The sequence below is a fragment of the Vanellus vanellus genome (genome assembly GCF_965231255.1).
Source record: "Vanellus vanellus genome assembly, chromosome: 1".
NCBI lineage: Eukaryota > Metazoa > Chordata > Aves > Charadriiformes > Charadriidae > Vanellus > Vanellus vanellus.
The window spans coordinates 97,977,449-98,003,677 of NC_138905.1; the positions used below are offsets into that span (position 1 = coordinate 97,977,449).

At 41.5% G+C, this 26,229-nt stretch overlaps 1 protein-coding gene across 1 annotated transcript in view; it reads left to right on the top strand.

Annotated features, from left to right (window-relative positions):
• The window catches only part of ALCAM (activated leukocyte cell adhesion molecule), a gene marked incomplete at its 5' end in the record, with an annotated part of 121,789 nt that overhangs the window by 80,184 nt on the left and 15,376 nt on the right, over window positions 1-26,229 (top strand). Inside the window, 7 exons of the mRNA XM_082485768.1 lie at window positions 6,967-7,067; window positions 9,763-9,982; window positions 14,101-14,165; window positions 14,598-14,685; window positions 15,449-15,631; window positions 20,527-20,654; window positions 22,378-22,507. Of these exons, the coding sequence (XP_082341894.1) occupies window positions 6,967-7,067; window positions 9,763-9,982; window positions 14,101-14,165; window positions 14,598-14,685; window positions 15,449-15,631; window positions 20,527-20,654; window positions 22,378-22,507 (915 nt within the window). The remainder of the gene's footprint in view (window positions 1-6,966; window positions 7,068-9,762; window positions 9,983-14,100; window positions 14,166-14,597; window positions 14,686-15,448; window positions 15,632-20,526; window positions 20,655-22,377; window positions 22,508-26,229) is intronic.

Genomic DNA, 26,229 nt, shown 5'->3' on the forward strand with positions numbered 1-26,229 from the left:
GAACAGGCACACAGCACTCAGAGTTCTATTTGGTTATGTTGCAGGACTTTGAAAACGGTGGTTAAAGTGCTCCGTGGGATTGTTGGACCTAAACTCATGGAGGTCCCAGCCTTGAGCTCACACTTAGGGTTGCGGAGAAAGCCAAGCTATGTGCATGTGTAGGAAAACCGTGCCTCCCGTGCAGTGCATGACTGGCTGAACTATAGATCAAAATGCCAGTGAGAAGTGTGCGTTGACCTCCGTCCTCTGGAAGGAGGGGGCTGAGAATTTCTTTATTGATAAGGTGGCAGAGCCCATGCAGCCGTGGTCAGATGGAGCAGGTTAACTCAGCTAGTTTCTAATTATAGCTCATTTCTTTGTACTGGCAAGGAAAACATTTGACTTATATGGAATTAGAAAGGAGTAGGATCATATTAGTTGTTAACGTTTGTAGGAGAGAGGATTTATGAAGTGCTGACATGTTTCCTCACTCATTCATAAGGAGAAACTCTATCTGTTTTAAACAAGCAAAATGCTTCTTGTAGGGTCACGATAGCTGAATTCTGCTGGCATTTAGTGCCTGCTCTGGTGTTTTCTGTATCTCTTTAGCTTTAAATACCCGGCCTGTTTCCTGATGTGTACTGCCTGATGCCTTGATGTTGCTGGGTGCCAAGCCCCATCTCCCTAATCTGCCTGAGTACTTTCCAAAATCGGTGTTAAGTACATGAGTGCTCGTGTTTGTGTGGATTTGGCTGCTCGTGTCTTTGGAGTTAAGTAGGTGTTTCTTTGACCAGCTTCTCAAGAGGAACTCAACGTCTTCCAGAGTTACAACCAAGTTTTGAGTTGGCTCTTACAAAAAAAAAAAAAACACAACCAACCCCGAATGTGCTTTTCCCGTTTAGTTACTTCTCATCTTCAAAGAGCTCAAGTTCACAGTGATGATTCCAAAGGGTAGTTGCTGTCCATTGCATCAGTGCTTAGACGATGATAAAGAATTCTTTTTTCCTTTGGTGTTAAAATTGCCAATGCTCTAATATTATTCAGGGTTTAAAACTCATTGAAGGAATACTGTGATAAACTATAAGAAACCTTTCAGCAGTTCTGTTATGTTGTTTTACAAGTGTCTGTTACATTAAATACTGTTGGATATATTTACCTGCAGTTAGTTTCCCTCTTGGATAATACTGATGGTTCTCTTGTAACTAATAGTCCTTTTGAAGTCCTAGTCACCCACCTGTGGATTTGTTTCATTATTTAAACAGGTAGTGATAAGAAACAATACACTCTTTCTATAACCTGTATCAGATAACATATCCACAAACACACACACTTTTTTTAAAATCGTATTTGCATGATGAAGATAATCAATATTTGAATTTTCTTGGAAGTGTTTGCCCTGCTTCCCTATTTTGATGCCCAGTGTATGAAACAAGGAATCATCGTAGCCACCAAACTGAAATGGGGGCATATGACACACCTGATGCATATGACATGCAGGAATTTTGATAACGCAACCCCCTTTTTTTTGTTTGTTTGCTTTAACCAGCCTTTTTACATCCTGAAGTGTATCTCGTGTTTTCTGTGCTATGTCAGAAAGTTAATGACGAAGGGCCGTGTCTGTGTGAGCTGTGCATAAGAGTGCCTGTTGCAGCACATGTGAAGAGGCTTGTTTTCAGTAGAGCGAGCTGGATCACAAGGATGTCCTTGTTGAAATAAAGGCACCTGGGCCCCTGTTGCAGAGGTCTACAAGCTCATGGCTGAGTGGTCTTTCGCTGCCAGACTGTTGCAGCTCAGCAAAAAGGATGATTAAAGTCCCATTATACCAATACAGGACTTACCCTTTTTTCACTCCAGATGACCTCCAGAGGTCCCGCCCGACCTCAACCAATCTGTGATTCTGTGAACTCTTTTAATTTTTTCTCTAAATAGTGCTTTTCATTCAATGAAAAATACTTTTCAGTGTTAAAATCCACATTTAAGGCACTGTCAGTATCAACAGTTGGGACAGTAAATACCTGCTGTCAAGTATTGTCTCATTCATTCAAAGCTGGACATTTTTTTTCCCAGTATGTTTTGCATTGGACAAACACTCAGCTGTCATTCATGTACTGCTTTGCCCTTAAAAAAACCCAACAACCAAAACAAGTACTGTTAACAAAAGCTGACTTCTTGATCTTAAGAACACACAGTTACTGTTTTTGTGAAACACTGATGTTTCCTGGCTGGTGCCTAAATGGATGCTGGGGAGGGCAGAAAGAAAAAAATGCCTGTTACTACATCAGAGCTGATAGCGAGCAACTTAATAAAATATTTATTTCATTAGGCAGAGCTTTTTAGCCTCCCATGGCATATTACGTACAAGCTAATCTGGGCTACCTGAAGGTAAGATGGGAGGGCCAAAACCTCAAGTAAAGATTTGGAGTGCCAAACCTAACTTACAATTTCCGAAGTAGTTAACTACAATTTCCAAAGTAGGCGCTAGACAGACGTAATAGCTCTTGCGTTTGGACACTTCCAGTCCAGAAGCTGCTAATTGACCTCCCCTGCCTGCTGCTGCTGATTGCTGCAAAGAACCGTAGTGGCCAACACGTCCTGCTGTTCTCTGGTAATGAGACATTGCTCCTTGGGTCCAGAGAATGTAAAAGAGAGCATCATTGAGGAACCTGCCGGGGCAGGAGCATCAGCAGTAAAAAAAGTAGGTGCGGAAGGAAAATACAGGACATCTAGATGTAAAACATCGTTTAAATCGGTGGGCTCCAGGGTATTGAGGGAGGCTCAGCTGCACAGTATTCCATTTCTTTAGTCGCTGGGAGTAAGTTGTGCTACGAGGCAGCCCAGCAGGATGGTGGAGATGAGTTTTGGGCAGTACCTCTGCTAGTCAGAGTTTTCGGATGCAGGTTGATAGTCTCCAGCGGATCTTGCTTCTAAAGGGTGTTTGAACAGCTCTTGGTCTGTTTTACATTTGTCACAAAAATGTTACTCTTAAGCACTTAAAAAAGGGGTTTGGGACAAGAAAAATATTCAGTATTTAAAACGGAAGGTAGGGGCGGAAAATATTGGCTACTTTCCACACAATTCCTACAGCTTTTCTTGTTTCCCTGGAAAAACCTCAGCATCTTGATTTTTAGCAATTCACCTTCTGTCCATTCCTCTCATATGAACCTGTTGATTTACAAATAATAATTAGTCTAATTCATGACCTGCATCATATATTCTTTATGAGGATCTAAAATAACAACAGCACCCCCTCTGCCTTTAAGACAAGCAGTCAGATTTTTTGTTTTGTCACCCAAATATGTGGGTACTGTTTGGTTCTTCCCCTGTGACCCACAGGCAGAGAGGGGGACAAAGAAGGATGCCAGTTAGCACTGCCACGGGGACGTTGCAAGCACTGCAATTAACAGCATCAACAGCAAATGCCATCTCAATTTAGCAGTGTCCTGCTGGGATCTTTCTCTGAGTCATAATATGTCCTGATGCCGCTGCTTTCTTCCTGTGTCCAAACCTACGTGGTAAGGTTTAATCTGGCTGAAAGTAGAGTTTCTTCAGCACTGGATCAAAGAGAGGGAAATGAGTTAATCCTCAGCCTGCTCAAACCTGTACGTTAAAGACATGGAAGGACAGCGAGCTGGATTAACCCGGTACATAGGAGTAATTCATAGCTAGTTCAAGTAGAGCTTCTCCCAGCGTGCATAGGAGGAGATCCTGCCTCTGAATTGGTGTTGTTATTAACAGCACTGGCTCAATTTTAGAAGGCAACATCTGAAAGTCATGCAGGGGAGCCGGCTGAGCTCTTAATTAGCTACAGAAAGGTGCATCAGAAATGCAGCAAGGCAGGGCCTGATGTCTGGTGACTTCTTGCGGTGTTATTCCCTCCAGTTGCTTTTGTGCCCTCCTGCAGTTAATGAGATACGAGGGCCTTGGCATCCACCCCGGGTTGTGTTAGGGCATGGAGCAATATGTTTTGTATTTGTAGATCCCGCTTTCGTTTTCTTTTTCTTAGAATGACCTGGAAACTATGGAAAGGGCTGTCAGAAAATGATGGTTGATGGTCAGCACTGTCATATAGTTAAGCATTCATTTTCTTCTATTTTCTTCTTCACCCCACCATTTTGCAAACGCATCCAATAGCAACAGAGAGGAATTTCCAAATTTGTTGAGGTGGTTTTTTGTTTGTTTGTTTCTTAAATCTGTAGGTATGCAAAGTTATTTGTGGAGATTACTGTAGATCCTGCAGTGAAAGTTTGCAGTTATTCAACTAGTTTGCACTCTTTAAATCTTTTTTAGATTTGTCGCTACAGGAGTGGGAGGAAAAAATTTTACCCCCTGGATTCTTGTAAGGACCATTTCTCTGTATTTGAAGTAAAACCTGTGCCTTTCTGGTTGTACATTAGTAAATTCCTAGAAAACTATGATTTTAGTTTAGGCAGAATTTATGGCAAAAGATGATTTCGGGGGAGGTGGGGGGTGTCCATCTTGAGGAATGCCTTTCAGATTGAAGAGTTCTGCTAAAATTGGAGGTTGGTTTCCTATTATCAGGCCATTCATCAAGTACCTGCTCCGAACGCTATAAACATAAATCCTTTCCAGAAAGAGTTTCGTTCACCCTCGTGAGGCTGTCTATCAAGTCTTTGGTAGCGTATACTTGTTACCTTAGAAACTTGCAGGTGTTAAACGGGTGTCCGGGAGAGAACAACATTGCAGATCCCCCAAGGCTGTTTTGTTTTCCCCTAATGCCAGGGAATATCTCCTAGCAGGAGGAGCGGTTTCTGTTTTTCCATGTGATGCAAAATATCATTACAGAATTTCAGATTACTGAATGACACTTGAATTTGAACGGTTACTAACCAGCTTACTAGCTGAATACATATTTGCAAGTCTCTTGTAATTTTGCACCCACGGGAGAGAGGAACCAAAAAGGACTATTTTTTCTAGCTCTAGCAGAAAGGAAAGTTAGAATTCAACTTGCAAAGCCAAAGTTGCATCATCCCCCTCCTGCAGACCAGAATAAGGATGAGTGCAAGGGAAGGCCAAGAGAAGAATTTGTTCCAGTGTTCAATTTTACTTCCATTTTAGTTAGATTTTGTAAAATATCGGTCCTATTTCCATAAAATTGAAGTTAGCTGATTTCTTCAAAAAATTTAAAAGATTGCACTTACTCAGCACCATCTAGTGGACCGACTGCTATTGTCATTTAGAAAACAGATGGTCTTCATAAACCGTATAGCAAATTAGAGCATGCAGCCCCTGCAGTGTGAATGGTGTACGTAAAGTATGTTTGTGACTAATTGTACACCTGAGTCAGAAGAAGATTAGCAGTTGTTTAGTTGAAAAGGAGCGGTGTGAAGGAACAAATGTTTACTATACCTGCGGGTAGCGGTGCCTCTTATCTCCTGCGTTCCTTTAGTCCATCGAGCTCCAGCCTGCTTGCCTGCTTCTCTGCCGTACCATGTGGGGCCATCCAGGTTGTAAGCGTCTCTAAGGACGGACTTTCGAATACTGTTTCTTTGTGCAGTACCACACGGCACAAATCACAGCCTCATTTGTCACTGTGATACAAATGATTAATACGAACTGGTGCTAATAGCGAGCTCTGAAGTCCTTACCTGAGGAAAATGCTCTGGAGTCTTTCTAATTTAAGTTGTAGGCAAGGAATTCAGTGTTTGGCTCTTTGAAAAGACATGATTTTGTTCAAAGAAAAAATCCCTCGGGAAAACCTCCCTATATGCGCTCCATAGAATTGCCAGGTCATCCCAGTGGCTGCCTCAGGACTCAGGAAAAGATATAAGGGGTCTGCGGCTCAGGTCTTTGGGGGCACATGGGAACAGGTTTGCTTCTTCCGGCTCTAGCAAGAAGGGCTGAATCTCTGGAAAAATGAATGTGTCTAGAAGGACTGGGTGTTTCTGCGGCCCTGGCTACATCACCAGCATCCTACTGCCCTCTTTTAAATAAGGTTTCTTTGGCAAAAAGCCCTTAATTTTGCAGCTCCAGTTGCCGATTAAGAGAAAGCAAAGGGAGTAGATCCTGAGTCTCTGGGCAGATGACCCTGACAAGAGCCACAGACGTGGGGGAGAGAGCAGACAGACAGGCGCTCTCGCTCAGTGACACCAGGAGAGCACCAGAGGCAGAACCTCCCTCCAGTGTAAGAAGCAGAAAGCATCACTGAGAGGAGGGGGAGCAAAGCCAAGTTGCGTTACAGCAAACGCACCGTACTGTAACATCTTCCCCTTTAAACATCCTTGAGTTTTAACATTTCATCACTTTAGGATCTCTTGGTTTTGTTCGGTTCACATGTTTTGGACAATGAAAACAAGTGGGTCGGTTTTATTCTGTAAATTTGTATGCATTAGCACAATAACATTGTGCTGAATTTTCAAAAAAAAGGTATTCTTAAATAATTCATAGAAGCATTTCACTTTACTTTTCCAAAATCTAAATGTGCAGACTAGTTTGTTACCCAGGTTTAAGGGAACCCAGCATTTAAATAACATTTTCTTTTCTTTCTTGCTTTTCTAAGTTTTTAATGTAGCGCAGCAGTCAGAATGTCACTTGTCTGCTGGCCTCCTCACAACATTGCATTGTAGCATAATCTTTCCAGGCTGGAGTGGCCAGTTTTTCCAGTGAAGAAAATAAAGGTTTAGAGATTTTCCTTTTCAAATTTTAAGTTTGAGACAATAGCTGTGGATACGGATTGTAGTGTACGTGTTCATCCAGTTGAGCGGGTGCAGTCCTGTTTGGAAACCCACTTATGACTGATACCAGCAGGAAATGTGGATCCGAAAAAGTTATAATGTTTAAGTAAACAAATTTAGTGACAGGAATCCTATTTTGTTAGAGGTTTGGGGATAAATCCTACATGCTGGAAAATAACTATTTGCAAAGGAGGTGGCTCTGCTTTTGCAGTAGCTATGAACCAAACATTAGTTAGCATATGGGAATTTAAGAAAACACTTAAAATTGTTTCCTCTCTTTCTGTTTCTCCTCCAGCTCTGGGATTGTACACAGTAAATGCAGTATATGGAGATACTATTACTATGCCTTGTCGTCTAGAAGTACCAGATGGTCTCATGTTTGGGAAATGGAAATATGTAAGTATAGCTTATCTGTACATTCATTAGAGCTGGGACAAGATGATGTGTATTTTTTGTGTGTGAGATTACAAGGCTCCAATCGATAGGATTTCTGCCTTGGATGCGAAGACATTTATTCCTGTGTTTGTAAGACTGCAAGATTCCAACCTGCATAATTTCTGCCAAGCGCAGATTAGAGGTTTGAGGAATTAATCTCATTGTTCTAGAGAAGTAATTATTCGGGAGTTCTCTGCCAACCTGTATTAGAGGTCTGGCATGTTACCCAGTGGTGTCTCGCTCGCTTGACAGAGCCATCGTTGTACATCTGACTACTTTTGAAGCGGGCTGCCTGAAGCGGGGCGCGCTTCCTCCCCGGGAAAGTGCTGTCCCTGGGTCTGGTTCATCTGACAGTCACTCAATACTGTTTCACGCTTCAGTGCGTCTTAAGCACAGCAAAGAAGAGGGCAGCGCCGGCCCTAGTAGAGTCGCTGATGGTTTCACTCTGCCATTTCTGGCACACAGAGACGTAAGTGCACCGCAAAAACACGGGTGGTCTCTTGGTCGTCTCGGTCAGCCTGCAGTAGGAACACCGTAGGATGCGCTGCTTCTGTATGTGATCGGTATCCCAAGCCAAAAGAAGAATAAGTGTATCAAAGTCGAGTGAAACCTGGAAGCATACGTGGAAAAAAGTGCCAGGAGAATGAAACCTTTCAGCTTCTCAGCCTGGCATCGGGACAACTGGTTTTCGTCTTTTCTGTGAAGTTCATCTAAATCTCCTCTCATGCTCAAACCAAAATGTTACCAGCAATAGCAGGTGATTTCTACTCTGACAGTGGATTTGAAATTATGTAGCGTTCTCTTTTTAAATGGCATCCAGTGGCCTATTTTACAGCAGACTGGTCTGCCACTTGGGGATGTTCTGTAATCCCCCTGGCTCCTTCCCTTGTAGCTGGAAGTTTGCAGCTTTTGAAGCTCTCATCCACTCAAGAGTTCCTGCTCTGCAAACACATTTTGGGAAATGAAGTCAGAAATCTGTGGAGAACTTGTCCCTAAAAGTGACAGTAAAACTGGTTCATATAAATCCATCTGTATGAAGATGCGAGGCTATTTGGAGAAAAAGAAATGCATTATCTCTTTCCAGTGCGTTTGGATTGCTCATCTCAGACAAGTACCAGGAAGCAAATGGAGATGTTATAGTCTCGTCTGAATGGAAAGGGACATGAAACCCAACGTGAAAAAAGCCCATCCAGTTCCAAGCGTATGAAACTGTTTACAGAGCACACACAACCGAGTGAAAGCGATACCCGTTCTCCCAGGGCAGCTCCCAGCATGGCAACGCTTGTTTTTAACAGGGGGAGGGCTGGTTTAGTGGTTTTTTTTGGTCAGGTGGTTATTTCACTGGAAGAAGGAGGAACTCTTGTTTTCTGCTCTGCTGCCTTAGGAGTACCAGTTTGGGTTACTGGTGAGAGCTTGGGGTACTGGGAGACTTGCACCGTGGCAGGAGCAGGAGTTGCTCCCTTCAGCATCTACCTGCGCTAGGTAGGCTTACGGAGTTAAGAGCTTGTTTGCACTGGACAGCCAACTTTGCATGTATCGAGTCAAGGCAAAGCTTTCTTTCCTGTGTGACAGACGTCTATAGTAATCCGAGAGTTGAAAGTGGGAGAGGGAGAAAGGCTATAAGGGAATTTAAACTTCACAAGAGCTGTTGCCTCCTGCTCCCTGCCCGACTCTGACACCGCTCATCTCCTGTCACAGCATCGTCATGCTTTTGTGGGCTCTGCAGTCAAGCTGAGGTATTGTGCTGGGAACACTACTCGCATCAGTGCTGCAAGGTGCAAGGGATAAAAGGGAATGAAAACCTCTTCCAGCCCCCGGCACAATACCGAACATAAAGATGGAGTCAGCCTTTCACCTCGCTCTGTTTAAAGGCAGACACTGTCTGTCCCTGCTCGGGGGAGAGGGGCTATGAAATCCTGCAGAACTCAGCCTGAACCTTTCTGGCTCATAAAAGTAAATTTTTGATATGGCAGGTTTGTGCAAGGCTGTCAACTTTGTATTCCTTCTTAGGGTGGCAACTGCATATTTATTAATATAAGCAGGGTGTCTAGAAAGTAATATTTTGCAGATTATCCTGAGATGCATAAATAACAATATTTGATTGTATGTATATTCCTGTGCCACAAGCTCTTGGATCCTTTAAAAACAAAGAAGAAAAAAAAAAAGCTAAAAACTAATTTAGAATAAAATAGGCGGTTATGCCTGATTAAATCCTGCATTTGGAATGAAGTCTGAATATCCCAGACAAACAATATGAATATGTAAAACAATCATGGAAAAAAAAAAAAGGCAACTGAAGCTTTTGAACCTAGCTCCCGAATGCTGCTATTTCAAATACTTTTGCATACACACAGAGGCAGGTGGTGCCAGAACCACCAGCCTTCATCAGAGAAAGCCCTATGGTATGCTGAGATTGAGCCAAAGGATTGAAATTATTTCTACTGTTGATATTCTTAATGTGTACCGTGGCAATCTTAAAATAGCTGTCGCATTACCCCGAATTTCTTGCTTGTACAGCAGAAATTAATCAGGAAAAAAGCCATCTGATGTAGTTTTCAGATTTTTTTAAATTATGGGTTTGTACCAATTGCAGATCTTCAGGAACTTCTAAGTGAGTGTTTATGCAAAAATAGAGGTGTTTATCCTTTTATTATAGGAAATGCCAAATGGATCTCCAGTATTTATTGCCTTCAGATCATCAACAAAAAAAAATGTACAGTATGATGATGTACCAGACTACAAAGACAGGTTGAGTCTCTCAGAAAACTATACATTATCCATCAAGAATGCAAGAATCAGTGATGAAAAGAGATTTGTATGTATGCTAGTTACAGAAGACGATGTTTCCGAAGAGCCAACGATAGTCAAAGTCTTCAGTAAGTAAATCTAGTTGTTACTACCGTTAACATTCATCAGCATCTGAATCGTAAATTATGGAAACTTTTGTTTAAGGGAAAGATTAAAGCCAAGAAAGTAAGTTTGGCTGAGTAAATCACTAAGACTAGCAAATTTCTGCAGCTTTCAAAAATGTAATCTACTGGTGGCATTTACGTAACAGGACTGCCTGCACTTGCAGTTTATTCATGATAAGTGCTGGCTCAAAGAGAATTTTAGGCTTTGATAATGACTCACTTATGTGATGTCATTTGGCCTTGGAAATGCAAAATGTAAAATTAGCACTGATTATTTTCCATTTGTTCTCGGAGCGAATTTTTCTGCAGGAGGGAAGCATTAACTGTGTGCGTTCCACAGGATTAGATCAGTGAAGAGGTTTAAACCAGCTCCGAGCAACTCGTACGCAACGGTATGAACTGCGAGCGAGCGAGCAAACGAGAGGCTGGAAAACGAGTCGCTAGCCCCAAACGCTTATTTTGTGCCCTGCTGAACTATCGGGAGGAAGACCAGCCTGCAGTTCTGGTTTAGAGCACGGCAAAGCTTATTCATATTTGATAGCGCTGCCAGCTGATCGCAAGGCTGATGCGCAGCGCGAACCCCGGTGCTCCGAGGCGCAGTCCTGCTCTGAGCTCGCACAAGAGCGTGGACAATCCTGGCGCTGCTTCAGAGCAGACGTGTAATCTCCCCCAGACCCTGACTCAGCTTGTCACTCCTTTTAGGGGCGCAGGTCGGCCGAGGCCGCGGTTAGTGTTTGTAAATGCTGCCCTGTGACTGCAGCGGGTGTCTTCCTCGGCTTCGTGTTTTTATATGGCTTTGTTTGGCCTTTGTTGCTCTTCAGGTGCAGATTTACACAGTCGAAGTAAGCCTCCGTTGTGGGAACGCGCTACTTGCAGGGATGGGCGGTTCCCAACAGCTCACGCTTCTGCTTGGAAAACGTGAATTCATGTTTTGGAAGGGCACCCTTACTCTTCTCTCGGGGAGAGGGTGTCAGGGAGTCGTCGGTGTTGTCTAGGCAGAAGTTTGTCAGTGGCATACATGAGTTTGAAGCTAGATGAGGAGTCAACGGTAATTCCTTTCCCTCGTTTCGCTTTCCATTTGACGGCAAGAACAATGGAATTAATGACAACAGGGAGGATTGTGCTCAGCACACACAGTAAACACAGCGCTTCAAAGGAAATGATAAAGAATTATCATGTTTACTTACTGCACAGCAGTAAATATGTAGATGAGACAGTAGTATATGGCGAAACAAAATGCTAACTGCTTGAATTACTGTGTACCGTACTAAATATTAACACAATGCTAACTCAGCCGTGGAGCACAGCTTGTATGTTTTATTGTATGCATTAATACTAATAGAGAAAGCTTCTATTTACTAAGGAAGATAAGAATAGAGGATGCCACGCATGTAATATGGCCGACTCAGCACTGCGAGAAGAAATTACCTTTGCAGTTTTTCATTTTGAGTTCACAACTTTATTTAGTGTTCTCGTAACGTTTCTTTGCATTTAGCTTTCTTGAGTCTGCTTTTGGGGGGGTTCATTTTTTGTGCTTGCTTGCTTGCTTGCTTGCTTGTTCTAATGACGAAAGGGTTAAGAGTAGCCTGCAAGCTTCATTTCTTTAAGCAGTAGAGTTTCTAACTCACTGAATCACAGATACAGAGCCAGGCTGCAGCAGCGTGAACCCTCATAAACCCAAAGTCTTGTGTACCTGAAACTCAGCTGTATCCCAGAAGTCGTGACTGAAGCCGCGTTTCACTGCCGCTTGTCATGTCCTCAGCTGTGCTACCTGATTAACTCAGAACTAACGAGCTGAAATGGCTCATTGCACAGGTACCACCTGCTAGTCTCACTCGCTGGACTACTCAAACAAACTCTGCCCGCTTTCCAGATGGATCCTGTCAGCATTTTTTTTCTGGAATTAAATGGCCGGTTTCCAAAGCGGCGCAGCCCGGCAGGCGTGAGCTGCTGTCCTGCTACAGCGATGCTTGGCTTTTGCAGGCAGCGAGCTCTTTTCCCCTCTATTATAGGGCCTATACAGAGTTGCAAAGTAATCTGGCAAGCTCTTAAGCCGAGAGAGAAGCAGTGTGCTGAAGTTGCAAACCCACCAAAGTGGGCTGTGCTGCTGCCAAGTTTGAAATTTCTCCTCGCTTCGGATGCTGAGCTGGTCAGGGCCAAATAACTCTTTTTGTGGTGAATTACCTTGGCGCAGGTGCTGCGGCTGTGGGGATCTGGCAGCCGGCGTTCCCTTCCGGAGGCTGCTCCGGGGGAGCAGGTGGTGGCTTCTCAACAGGAGCACCTGCTCGGTCACCAGAGCATTCAAAACAGGGAGAGCCGCGCAGGGGCCACCCAGCAGGAGGTCCTCCCCTTCCCGCGGGGGGCGTCCAAAGCACAGAGTAGGTCTCAAACCAGTCCTGGGGGAGATGAGAGGTGAAAGGAAGCAAAGCCCACGTGGGGGACGGTGTTGTGGTTTGTGGTTTGGTCAGCTGGTGACTGTGACAGGCAGCCAACTGTGCCTGTTTATGGGACCCGAAAATCTGAACCAGAAGGCCTGTTAATGGTCTTGTAAAACCTCATTTGCTTGAATTGACATGAAAATGTTTTGTCCTTGTCAGGTTCTTACAGAAAATAGGTTACCCTTTTTCCTTGAAAACTAACAAGAGAGACATAAACATGCATCTGTCTTTGAAGAAAAAAAATATCTTTATTAGCCCTTTGAAGAAATTGTGATGGTTTTGATGTATAGCTTTGACTGTTTCTTTTGTTTGTTTTTGATTTTTGCCACAAGCAAAGTTGTTTGGAAACCTCCAATGAATAGCTTCTTTTATTGCCTTTCATTTCCCTTTTGAGCTCTCCTTGTTCCACGCTGGCGTAGTCTTCCAAGCGAAGAATATCTGTGCATCTGTGTGCGCACAAACACACGTACGCACACGCGTGCGCACACACACAGAGCGAATGGGTTATTACGGAAACACGTAGGCTTGCTATCTTTGCGACAGCAGGAGCAGTACACCTGCACGTTAGTAACTTCATCACTGTGTAGAGATTTTGGCAAGGTGGCATAAAGTTCACATTGAGCTGGGACTACTGACATACATACGTTATTTCATAGGGAGCTTGAGTTGAGAAGAAGGGTCTGTAAGTTGACATGGTTAAGGATGTTCAGTCTGTACACGTGTATAATATGTATGCTTATTTAAGTGGTATAGCTAGGGTGTGGAGTCTTTCTTTGGCTGTATAAACATTGATTCCCGCCCCCCCCCCCCCCCCCCCCCTCCCCCTTCGCTCTTCCCCTCTTCTTTTAAAATTGTGGGGAAAACTGTTTCTTTTGGAGATAAAAATTTGCATTCCAGGCTTCAGGCCAAACTATTTTAACAGACAAGTTATATAGTCTCTAGAAAGTAGTTTTTTATGATGGAAACACTGATAGATCCTCCACTTTGGCAAGGTAAGAGGTCCATCTACCATAATAAAAGTAAATAAAAGACATACTGGCACTGAAGAAGAAGTTTATTTTTTTTAAGAGTGTCATAACTAACTCAGAATCAGTTAAAGTAATTACACTTATCTCTATCATCTGAATTTCTTAAATGTAACAATCCCAGTTAGGAAAAATAAACATTAGAAGAATGATTAGATTGAATTTGTTCCTTTATAATGTTACAGCTCAGCTACAGTAATACCCACAGTAAAGCTGCTTTTCTGTTGCTATAGTATCTGTACCACTGGTTCCTTCTCCAGCGCACGGATGATATAAACCAGATAGATCAGATCAGGTTCTCTCCTCCCAGGTGCTGAACTAGTCTGCCTGGCTAAAATATATATTACCAGAATGCATGACATTCGTTATAGAAGGTATGACAAAATTTAAGGTGATGGTTTTTTCTTTTTAATCCATTTGCTAATATTGAGGTAGAAGTATCTCTCTCTTTTTTTTTTTTTTTTTTTTTTTTTTTTCTTTTAAAAAGCATAGGTAACACTAGACCAGGTCAGGTTGTTCTGTTTAGTCTCAAAGTCCATGGACCTTTTAGTAACTTCTTGTTTTTCAAACAGCTGTTTGTGCTCCCTTCACTAGTACTTTTATCCTGTTTATGTTTTAGAGCAACCCTCTCAACCAGAAATCTTACATCAAGCAGACTTCTTAGAAACTGAGAAGCTACAAATGGTAAGAGCAGCAGTCTCCCTCAAAGTTACGTGGCTGACGGCTGCCTGAAGTCCCTTTAGAGTCAAGACGGAGGGAGGTGATGGGTTGAGGCTCAGAGAGGGCGCGTGCGTGCACACCTGCCTGCGAGGGATGGTGGTCTATAGCCCGGCTGAGCGCAGAGCAGTTCCCTTGCCACTGCTGTATTACCTCTGCCTCTTTCTGCTGATCTTAGACCCACGCCTGACCCCTCTTCCAAATTGTACTTAAGCTTCACTGATGGGATTTGTCCTATTTTAAAAAACAAACAAACAAAAAAAAAAAAAAAAAAAAAAACGGTTGGGGCCAAGCATTTGAGCTTCCTAGAAATCTTTACCCAAAGCAGCATAAGCGAAGATAGAATTGTGTTAAAACATAGTGGAGAAAAACAGTGGCTAATTCCTCTCTGTCTTGCAGCTTGGGGAGTGCGTTGCAAGAGATAGTTATCCCGAAGGCAATGTTACGTGGTACAAAAACGGGAGAGTTCTGCAGCCCGTGGAAGAAGGTACGTTTCAGTAATGGGCAATGTCCCTGAATCCGCAGACAGGTCTAGGCATGAAGACCTGTGCTTGTAAGAGTTGCTCTGCTTTAGTCTGATGTACTGTTCCTTTGAGGAAGACTACTCATACGGAAAGATGAAACTGGAAGGAGACTTCTAGGCCTTTCAGAGCACCCAAGCTAAGCCATATAATCTCTCTTTCAGTTCCACTTTTAAAACCACATCACGGGGCGGAGGGTTGCCTTTGTTAATGCTATTACAAAGCTAGTCTTGAGTTTCACACCTGTCCAATATTGTGTTTTGCGCCATCTCCTTAAACGAGTATTTATTTTCCAGGATATTTAGGAGGAACAATTTTTTTTTATTCTCCCTTTCAACTTTGATTTTGACAGGCTGATCAGACCACAGTATTTTACCTTCTATAAAATAGACAGTGCTTACAAAATTAAGGTATGAATGTGATCCTAAAAGCTGGTTTTGCTGTCATTTTTGAGGCCTTTATTCTGCAACACCCGTTTGCAATTAGGTGTTCTAGGTTTTTTTATTTTATTTAAAATGTACAGTATGTTAGGAGCATGTTGTTGATAAAATGTTTCTGGTATACATCAGCGGCAATACTAGAGGAAACCTGTTTGTACAGTCTCTTGGGTAATTTGTCATGTTGCTTGCATCTTTGCAGCCTTATAACAAATACAGAGCAGGCAACAAAATGTAGGAAGAAGGTTGTAAATTCTGTCTGTGTGACACTGAAACAGTATTTCCTTTTCAGTTGTGGTCATAAATTTGCAAAAGATTGCGAACAAATCAACTGGACTCTTCACCATGGCATCATCTCTTCAGTACATGCCAACAAAGGAAGATGCAAATGCCAAGTTTTCTTGCGTTGTGACATATTATGGACCATCTGGCCAGAAAACAATACAGTCTGAACCAGTTGTCTTCGATGTTCACTGTAAGTATCTATTGCTGTACAATGTCCACCTTGGGGGAAAAAAGCAAAATCAGAGATAGTTTACAAAATTACAGAGACGCTGCTGCTTGGCTGTCAAGATGGTTTCTCCAAAGCTGGTGAGCAGCAAGAAGGTCCAAGTACATTGTCTGTAATTTTTACTTATCTTCAGATTTACCCGAGATTGATTTCTTTCTAACAGTAGAATGTTGAATATTGAGATTGCATTGACAAAAGGAAAGTGGCAACCACAAAAAGTTGCAGTGAAATGGGCTTTCCAGAACTTTTACAGAAGTTAGAGTGGTTGATTCGAGTGACTCTCTGTGCCCCCTGAAATATGCAATAAATATACAATTTAGTTTTTAGTGTACTCAAATGTTTTTCATTTTTGCAGAGTCAGCACCAAACAGCTAAAGGTGGCAGACTACCTTGCAAAAAATACAGTTGCTTCTCTACAGCAGTAAGATGCTGATTTTTACATTTAAAATGTAACGTTTGAATATTGGATATATTGGTAGTACAGAATTTGTAGAAATAATTACTTCCAGCTGGCCAAAGTCTTAAAGCCATTCCCTTACCGTGTTACTGACCAATGTGGAAATTGTAATTCTCCTTTGAGTAAAGAAAACAGGCAGTTGGCAAGGAAAGGTCAGAAAGAGTGGCAGCGGTTAGAGAAAGTGGAAGGGGTGTTTCAAAGTCTTGTAAAATGACACTTCTGAAGGACTGTAGAAGGCAGCAGGTCGTAGCAGAATTAAGAGGAACAGGAGATAGGCAAGATGCCCAGTCAGGTGTTATCTTTCTTGACACTTCAGGTAACAACTCAACATATAAAAGAAAAGTCCTTGTTCTGGAAATTAGGGGGTCTAAGTATATAGTCCAGACATCTAATAGGGCCTTAGTGTACACTGTGTAACAACTCTGTAATCCAGCTGAATACAAAGGGAATTAATTAGTAATGCAGATGGGATTTCTGCAGCCAGCAGGTGTGCTCCATTGCCTTGAAAACAAAGTGGTAGGGTATGTTCTACTTAGATGATTAGTTGCTTCTTCTTCACATGTAAAGTTTATTGAGCAGCAGAATAAGGCATCAGTTTTGAGCTTGGTGAAATCAAATCAAATCAAATCAGACATTGGAGCAGTTGCTTTGTGGTTTCACCTGGAGAAACCATAGTAAATTAAGGTCGCCTTTTCACCAGCTGTTTCTCCAGAATGACAACTGGCAGAACTAATGGAGAAGAAAACCTCTGGGATAGTAATGGTTATCCTTTGAAATAACAGAGAGATTTCAAGCCTGCAGACACCAATCCCATCACTTTAAAGTTAGAGATTTTTTTTTAGGTTTTGTTTTTGTTTTAAAGTTGGGTACCAAATTTCACTGGGTTTTTTTCTATTGTCTGTGGAGCCCCATGACCGTGAATAGCTGATGCTGTGAATGGCAGATGTTCACAGTAACGTCACAGAATTGTAATGACCAGAAAGCCCTTGTTGCTGTTACTTGCCAAGAGATGCTCTGCTGTCCCCGTTTCCCCACCACTGTAATGCATTAAGCTACTTCATCTGGTGAGGATGAGGCTCTTGCAGATTCCTGTGATGATGTACTATGTGCACTTGCCATTAGGAAGGAAATGCGAAGGAAAAAGAAGGCTGCACAGCACTGCAGAATAGTCACCGCACCAGATATCACATGTACTCCGTATTAAAGATTTCGTGTTTGCTAGACTCATTCTTTTAATCCTGGTCTAGTAACACACAATTTAATTAAGATAGTTCTTCCTCCGGAGATGGGTACTATCATTGTACTGCTAATTAGCCAACAGTGAGAGGCAGGTACACCCTCAGTACTGAAGAGGCCTCAAGTATCAACTTACTTTGGCTTTAGAGTATGGGGTTACCCAGTTTCCTTTCTGAGTAGTCTTATTTGCTGTAACTTCAATTCCTTATTCTGCTGAAATGCATCTCCAAATGAATTTTTGAAACTCTTTATTAATAGATGTCCAAAGCTTCAACAGATGGATTTCTTGACTGATGTTAGTTGATGATAATGACATGTCTGATTTGGTTTTGTTTTTTAATTTGGTTCAGAGACCCTAATTAGTTTCTTTTTCAATAAATGCTATTTTTATGACCCAGATGTAATGCAGATGAAAAACAATAGCAGACTCTATATCTAAGAAACAGTATTAGAAATAGAAGTCTTTCGGCCTTTTTTTTTTTTCAGATTGACTGTCAAAACCATCGTGTTTTGCATCTCTGAAGCAAGTAGAAAAAAATCATATAGACTTACAGTTCATTCTGGTATCTAGAGATTCCTTGCAAGTTACCCATTTATCATAAAGAAATGGGGAGAGCATCCTTCGAACTATGCCTGCACAGGATTTTCTTAAAGACTTGTTCAATCAGGATTTAAGAAAAGTTTTACTGTCATTTTTAGCTCTGGGTTAGTACAGTCTCTAGTACTCAAGTGCTTAATAACTAGCTGACGTCTTGGAGGCAGCCAGCCACTGCAACCTGGTATAAGAAGAAGAGTGAATTAGCTCCTGCCGAGGTGGGTGCTAGTTGGAAATGAATAACTTAGCTCAGCTAGCAGCAGTTAATAGTACTTAACCATGGGCTCTGGCTTGCAGCTGTAGCAAGCAAGGTACTGAAAATAACGTGAGTAATACAAGAGAACTCCCGGAGCTGAACGGTTAGATGGTATCTAAATTATCTCGGCTCCAGTTGTGTTGGGCTCTGCTCGGCATTAATCAGTGTAAAAAGATATTACTTGTCAGGCAAACTTTCCAATAATACCCTGTTGTTAAGCGTCTGTCTCGTTATGGATAAACTCCTTTACGTAACAGATTAGACTCAAAGGCGCTTTATAATCATGCTGCTTCCAGCATTGGTATTTTTCTTGAAATTATGCAGAATGATGTCAGTTGTGGCCATGGCAGGTCTGGGATAGAAGCATTCCTTTACTAAATAACTGCCTTTTGGTGCTGGCTCCCAGACTTTTGCTCTTGCAGAAAGCAGATACGGAGTCTCGGGTTTACGAAAGCACAAGGTATGATGGGCCAGGCCCGGGATACGTGCCACTGAGCCGCAATATGTACCTTCACCGCGTTGCTCCTGTTTATTAGTGAAAGCAGGGGAGCACATTACTCATGCTAAGCAGCGCTCAGCATTGCGCTGAACACTGTGTCTTCCTGTCATCAGGTTGCGTCTTCCTCAGAAGGGTGACCTGTTCAGCTTAGAAAACAACTTACTTGGTCTTTTGCGCTTTACTTCTGTAGATTTGTTTTTCTTTTCCAATTTAGAGAATGAAATTAAAAATTTGCTCCTGGTCGATTGCAATAGATAGAAAGGTAAGATATTCCTCCAGGAAAGACTGGTGGTTTGCAAGAATGTCATACTTGTTTAACTGTGTCCATTTTTAATCCAGTTCTGTTCATCTCTGTTGGAAAACCTGTTCCAAACTAAAGTCCTAAAGTCTTTCTCATTATAGTTCATCCCTTTTCAGTATTGAGACAAAGCCTAAGCAATTCCAGCGTATATCTAGACATCCTTTATGATAACTTTTTCACATAAACTTGACAGAAGGAGAGAGAAGGTTCTGCAGCGGGCTGGCTTACCAGACAGCCCCCGAAACTGGGGGTTTTGGCCCAGCAGCCCTCAAGAGGCGTGCATGTGATTCCTGGCCCACTACTTCATCACATGTGTCGCATTCCACACCAGCAGCGATGCTGGACTTCCCTCTCCTAAGCAGGCAAAGCTGCGCTTCAGCATTGAAGGTACTGAGACGGAAGCTGTTAGGACATGGAATGGAGCCGAGGCTGTTGCATCTGAAGGAGGGAGGATGTGGCTTTTTGAAGCCTGGTTCCCCTCCTTCTATGACGAGGAGCGAGATGCTGTGTTAGGGCGCCCAGTCATCAAGAGGCCTCTTACTGAGAAATCCCATAGCAGAAGATAGACGTGATTAATGCCTTAAGGGTCGGAAGGACTGTAGAGCACACGCTTCACTAAACACCCAAAATCAACTGTCAGGCAAGGGTTTCTCTGCCTTGTAGATTTTTTTAGTGTCTAATAAGGTGCACTGTACTGTGTCTTAATGCAAGACTGGCATCTTTGGTAGAATTTTATTTATTCGTTGAAATTAAAACAGTGAGTGTTATCTGCCCATATTATTTCCTTTAATTTTTTTCATTTTACTTTGGTTTTGAAAAATTATACTTAGAAAGAATAGCGCCTATTAAAGTATGCTCTGTCTTTGCCTTAAAAAATTACCAAAGTAAAATGTAAGTTGTAGTTCAACTTCACTGAACATGACAGAAGTATGTTACATTTACAGTCCTGTTGACTACGTTAAGGGTCCTATTATGTTCACTAAATTCATCTTTCTGAAAGCCCGTTGTGATCAGCATATAGAATAGGCTGAACATAGTCGCTTAGTTCATATTTCTTTCTTTTTAATGTAAGAAGGCTATTATCTAGTACTAACACAAGGCGTTGAGAGCTTCAGTTGTTTTTCTGATTGCTGGAGTCCTCCAAACAGCGAGCTTTACAGAGGACAAGTTAATCCCTCATAATGAAATCGCATCATGAAACTGTTCATACTGATCAAGGATTTTTTTCTTTTAAGCACATGACATAGTTGTAATCGTTATGGTTTCAGTTACTGGTATTTTGTTGAAGAAAAGTGAATTTTATATCATATGGCTTCTTTGCACTTGCTTCATTGGCAAAAATACAGAAAGTGTGATTAACTTTATTTTTTTTTCTTATAAGAGGATCTATACGTGCAAATACCTTTACCTGCTTGATGACAAAATCTCATACTCTTCGGCCATGAATATCGTATGCATAATGTTACTGTGTGGTTTTTTTTCAGAAGCTATTAAATGTGTACATTACTTTCACAGATCCAACAGAGAAGGTGACTATTCAAGTGCTGCCACAAAGTAGTACCATTAAAGAAGGCGATAACATCACTCTGAAGTGCTCGGGAAACGGCAACCCTCCTCCGCAGGAGTTCCTGTTTTATATTCCAGTAAGTCCTGCCTCGCTGTCACTGCGTCGTGAAATATTCTGTATCGTCCCTTCCTACAGCCATTGCTGCATGTCCGAGTATACGTGATTTTAGAACAAATGAAGGAAGGAATTCGATGCAACTAAAATGGAAGATAGGCATCGACTGTACTATCAGACTCTGAAAATGCCTCACCTGACTTGGCAAAATATTGGGGACAAAATCCTCTTTCTTCCTCCACCCGCTTAAAGTTTTTTGGGGTTTGGACCTACTAAAAATTGCTAAGCTTCATTTCCTGTTATCAGATATTTCGATAAGAAGCAGTTTTGACAAAGGGGGTTTAGCACCTTGAGTAAGATCACCTTATCTGTTGTCATAAAAGCCAAAGATCCAGCAGTGAAAGTACAGGAAATTAATTCAGCTCTTTTTTTAGACTTTCACAGATGAATCTCTATGCAATTTTTTTTCTTTAGTTAATTAATTGTTTGGTGGCATAATAACACAAGAAAGAACAAGTGCGACAGCACAGGAGAAAGCGTAGAACAAATTTGTCAAATGCATAAGATGCAGATTGAGAAAAATAAAGGCTTTGATACAATTACTGTTGGTGAAATCCACAGACAGATGCGGCTTTATATTCTAAGAGTCCTAGTTCTGCTTCCTGTCTCCTGCTTCTCTCTCCTATTTTATATCCCCTTTTTTGTTCCTACTGCAGTAGTGAGCAGAGTTGATGTTGAGAGAGGCCAAAAGCAGTGACATGCTTTCAGCTATTTCAAAAACTGCACGTTGCCCTTTGAACATAATCCTCCTCTCCTTTGGACTGCTGGCATGGTTGAATTGCTGAAGAGCAGCAAGGGAAGCTAGGAGCTGAAGTCCTCTTATCTCAGAACAGCCAGCTAGATTCAGTGAGCCGTCCTCGGAACTCACTGTGTGCCAGGGAAAAAGTTTATGGTATCTCTCCTTGCTCCACCACCACAGTGAGTGAGCGAAACGCCCGGCTTTGCCTTATCTTCCGTCTCCCTGCTACCCGACACTAGTGCTTTCTCTCAAGGAGAGGTGGAATCAGTGGTTTCTTTGGAAGATTTACGTGTATCGTAAATCTTTCTGGATTCAGAGATACAAATTAGGGTTTCATTCCATGCTTGTTTCAGAACTGATCTAAGTCAGTCATTTGCAATCAGGTGAAAATTGGCGAACTGGACAGGCAGAAGGCAACACTTGCTGGCTAATTCAAAACAACGATTTCTGTAGATAACCGCATATAAAGTAGCGTAGACCCTAACAGGCTCCATACCATGATGTGGATAGAGCAAGGTTTGCTCGTGCTGTTTAAAAGTGCAGTACGCTTCATTTCATAATTTTTGTTAAACCAAATGTATCATTTCAGATACAGATTTAGAAATACATTTTTTTGCTGCTGTTCTGCAACACTCTTAGACTGTTTCAGTCTTTTGTTTTCTTCCCTTTTTCTTTCTGCTAAACTTTCAAATTTTGTATTTTAATGTCCTCTTAAAATAAGTTAGTCATTCAGTTAAAAGAGTAAGCTTTCAATTGTACATGTTTTTTAAAACTATGGTGTCATGCAGGAAAAAAACCTTAGTGTTATTAATAGGTAACACTTCAGTGATGCAGTGTCTACGTATTTTGGAGTATTTCACCATCCTTATAATAAAAAAAAGCCTCAACAAAAACGAATGCTTTTAGCAGGCCCATATACAATAAATGTTTTGTTTTCCATCCACAGGGAGAAACAGAAGGTATAAGAAGCTCGGATACTTACTCAATGACAGATGTGAGACGAAATGCCACAGGAGAATACAAGTGCTCTCTGATTGACAAAAGCATGATGGACTCGACCACCATCACTGTGCACTGTAAGTCATAGCATTTTGTACTATGAGTTAGGATACAAACCTGTCTTGCGCCTTCTACGAAGGCAGTGTTGGGTCTTTTTTTTTTAATTTTTTTTCTTTTTCTTTTCTTTTTTTTCTTTTTTTTTTTAACTTTTTCTAAAGTATTTTGTTTTGAAAACCTTAACTTTCTCAATATATCGGCTTAGATACAGATTCACTTCATGGAACTTTTGTATAGCGTGTGATACTCTTACACTGTCACATACAGTGAAAATTCTGGTATTTTTTGTTTCACTCGTGAACATATATATGGCAAATTATTCTGCTCCATCTTTAGAATGTGCTCAAACACACAAGCTGGCCCACAGTGGTATCTCTGAAGGTCATGCTTCACAGTCAAATTCACATTAGTCTAATATCCTTTCATCTTACCTCAATGAGGTTAACATGTAAGGAGTCTGGAGAAGAGACTTGGGAATTCATTATGTTCACATAGGGCGAGTTGCTTTTTTCACCTTTCCCGGAATCATGAGAGCTACAGAACTCAGTAAAGTTTCTTTAGCTGGATACTGGGGTGTTTACTCACTCTTTATGAGGGGCACTTTAAAAGCAGCCATTGAACTGGTTGAACCATTGAAGCTATGGTTGCTTTTCAATGGTTGCTTTTAATCTGTTTGGGTGAGAAAACAAGCAGGAACTCATTCAAACTTTGCTATACTATCACAGGCTGTGAAATGAGACTCAGGGCCAGTGGTACTAGGTTTCCCCTGGAAACACTGGTGATCCGCAGTCTTCCCCGTAGCATAAATACCTTTAATAGTTTACAGGTTCAGAGGGGCATGATGGATAATGAAGTTTTAAGACTTCCACAGTAGTTATACTTTACATAAAAAGAAGCTTCATGTTTGTATACGTGGTTTTTGTTTGTTTGTTTTTCTTGGAAGACATACAATGCACGCAGGAGATATCTATACATGAATAATTACACTATTCCATTTAATGAATATTTTGCATTTAATAATGTTGTCTGCTGTTTTGCTGCCCACCCCTTCTCTTTTCTGAGAGTCGGGGTATGTAAGATCCCAAGAGAACTCTGTACTATTGCCACTAGCTGCCCAGTATCAAAGGTAGCTTACTGATAGTTTGCTGTGGTATAACTGGCTCCTTAATTTTACTGCTGCTGAATTGCATGTCTACTTGTACTTCCATAAATAGTTACTCTAAAGAATTACTTCCTCAGCTCCAAGTTATTTACAACAAGCCAGTTTTCCTCTCTCTGCTATTTTGTCTGCGTGTCAGAAGAGCTTTACTACACGAGAGAAGCACGTGTTTTCTTGACAGAAGTCTTTCCAGTGTTGGCAACTAGTGCAGGTACTCAGAAATTTTAGGTACAATCTAGTACCCTGCTGCCTCACTTCACTTAGGGTTCGTTTTGTTTTGTTTTTCTTAAATACCTCTGTCTCCAATAAAGCCTTTGCTTCAGTGAGGCACAGTGGCCTGGAATAGTTCCGTAATTCCAGAAATGCCCGGGCCATGCCCTGTCTTTAATTTACTTCAGTGTCTGGCCTTATGCTGGTCTAAAGCATTTCTGCAGCATGTTTTCTTGGGAGGAGAACTCCCCTGAAAAAGTCATAAAACTCATAGAGGCTTTATAATATCCTCCATCTTTCAATTACTTACTTTATATTAATTTTCCAGCGTAACCTACGAGTTTTTAGTGCTTTCTCCTTCTAATGTACATATATATTTTTGGTGTTAGAACTTCAGATTATTTTTTTCATGCCTCCATGATGTTTTTTGTTCTTCAAATACTACTAATTAACGCCTATCAAATCCTACTTTTTCTCCATCTTTTGCTTTATTGCTTACCTTTTCACATATGGATGAATATTCCTGTCTATGCTGTTGCACTGAAAAAGCCTTCAGTCTGAGGCAGGGCTCTTTGTTTTCCTCACATCTGATCTTGACACTTTAGATTATGTTTTTTTTACTTTCACTTAAAAAAAAAAACAAACCAGAACCACACAACAAAACCCAGGCAATATAATAATTTTAGTTTAAACCTGTGAATCTATTTAAAGTAATTTGTTATATTTCAACTGTAGTGCTTTTTCCCCAAACAGATTTTATTAAGCGTTATAATTACACTGGTTCCTTTCAGTGTCTACATAGGGAAAGCTTCTTGCTGGTATGAAAATACATTAGCACATTGTAGTCCTTAAATATTTTTGTAGCAAAATAGTCTGGCTCAATACCAACCTTTTTTTTTTTTTTTTTCCCAAGATGAATGTAAATTATGAGAGTCATAGGCAGCTGAAAATTGACGTTAAAGCACCTGAGTTACCCATGATGTTTAGGGATATACTTTATTTATATAAATATATATATATTTATAAATATATAAACCAAGTTGAGAGGGGAAGATTGAGTCTCTTCCTTACCCACAGAACATAAGGGACGAACTGGGCTCTTGCACCTCAGAGCAGGTGCAGGATCGGTGCTGCAAGGTCCCGGCTTAAAGTCCGGCAGAACTGAGTGTTTGTGGTTGGCGTGATTTGTCCCTCAACAGAGGGAGCAACAGAACAGGATTTATGTTGAGGGTTTGGTGTTTTTTACACTAGGCTGTTCATTTTCTGCCAGCTCCGTGCCTTGAGTGAGTTTGACCAGGATCAGGTGAGCAAAACTGGCAGGGGCCAGGAAGGAGAAAGGAGGGGCCTGTGTCAGAACCTGTTTACAACCACTTAAACTGCTCTAGAAGCAGTGCACGAGGTAAGGAAAGCACCTAGCAATAGAGGACGGGTGGACCTTCCCTCAGCTACAAAGAAGCAGGTGACTTTCCACCCACGGTCGTTTTTCTTTCTCTCTTGCTAGACTTGTTTCTGCACATACAGCCCAGTACGGAGTAGGGCTCTGGAACTTCCTCTCAGTGGTGCTTTTCTTTCTGCTAAAATGTGTTTTCCGGGGAAACAGATTGGCAAACCTTCCAGTAAATTTTAGAGATTTACCATTTGTGTTTCTCCATAGGTATTTTTTTGTAGTCTTTTCTTGTGCTTACAGACGCATTGAAAATACAAGGGAAATCACCTTTTGAGTGTCGCATGGAAAAATATTCTGTTCTCAGTATGCTAGGAAAAGTTTCTGGTTGTCTGCTAGTATATTTGGGGAGTTCAGACTACAGGCAAGTTCTGTGCATAGTTTTCCCCAGTTGTAGCACAGTATTCCATCAGAGGCCTCCTTTAAATGTCGGGAGCCTGTCCTATATGTTCAATAGAGTTTCAAAACTGAAATGCTTGCTCCAGTCTTCCCCACATTAATTCCATACCTCTCTCACGTGATGTGGTAATACATGCAGAATGCACTGTTTGCCTCTTCCCCGTGCTACAAAGACAGCACTGAAATCAATGGAAGACTTCAAGTGAGACCACATTAAGAGCTAGCATATATTGAAAATGGTGCCTGATGAGAAGTTTGCTTATGAAGAACATTTCAAAGCCAAATGGGAAGTGTATGGAAAATTCTTGCAACAAAGTTTTTCTTTCAATGGCAAGGAAAATGAATTTTGACCGTCTTCTGTATGCAAGAAATATTTTCTCCTCATGCTTCTGTACCACGAAAATATTATTTACTAATGGAGCATATAAGTTAAGAGGTAAAACTATCTACATCACATTTCTTTGTGTACCCTACAGATAAACTGGCAGAATATTAATCCAAATCAAATTGCTCTATGGAGACTTCCTTGA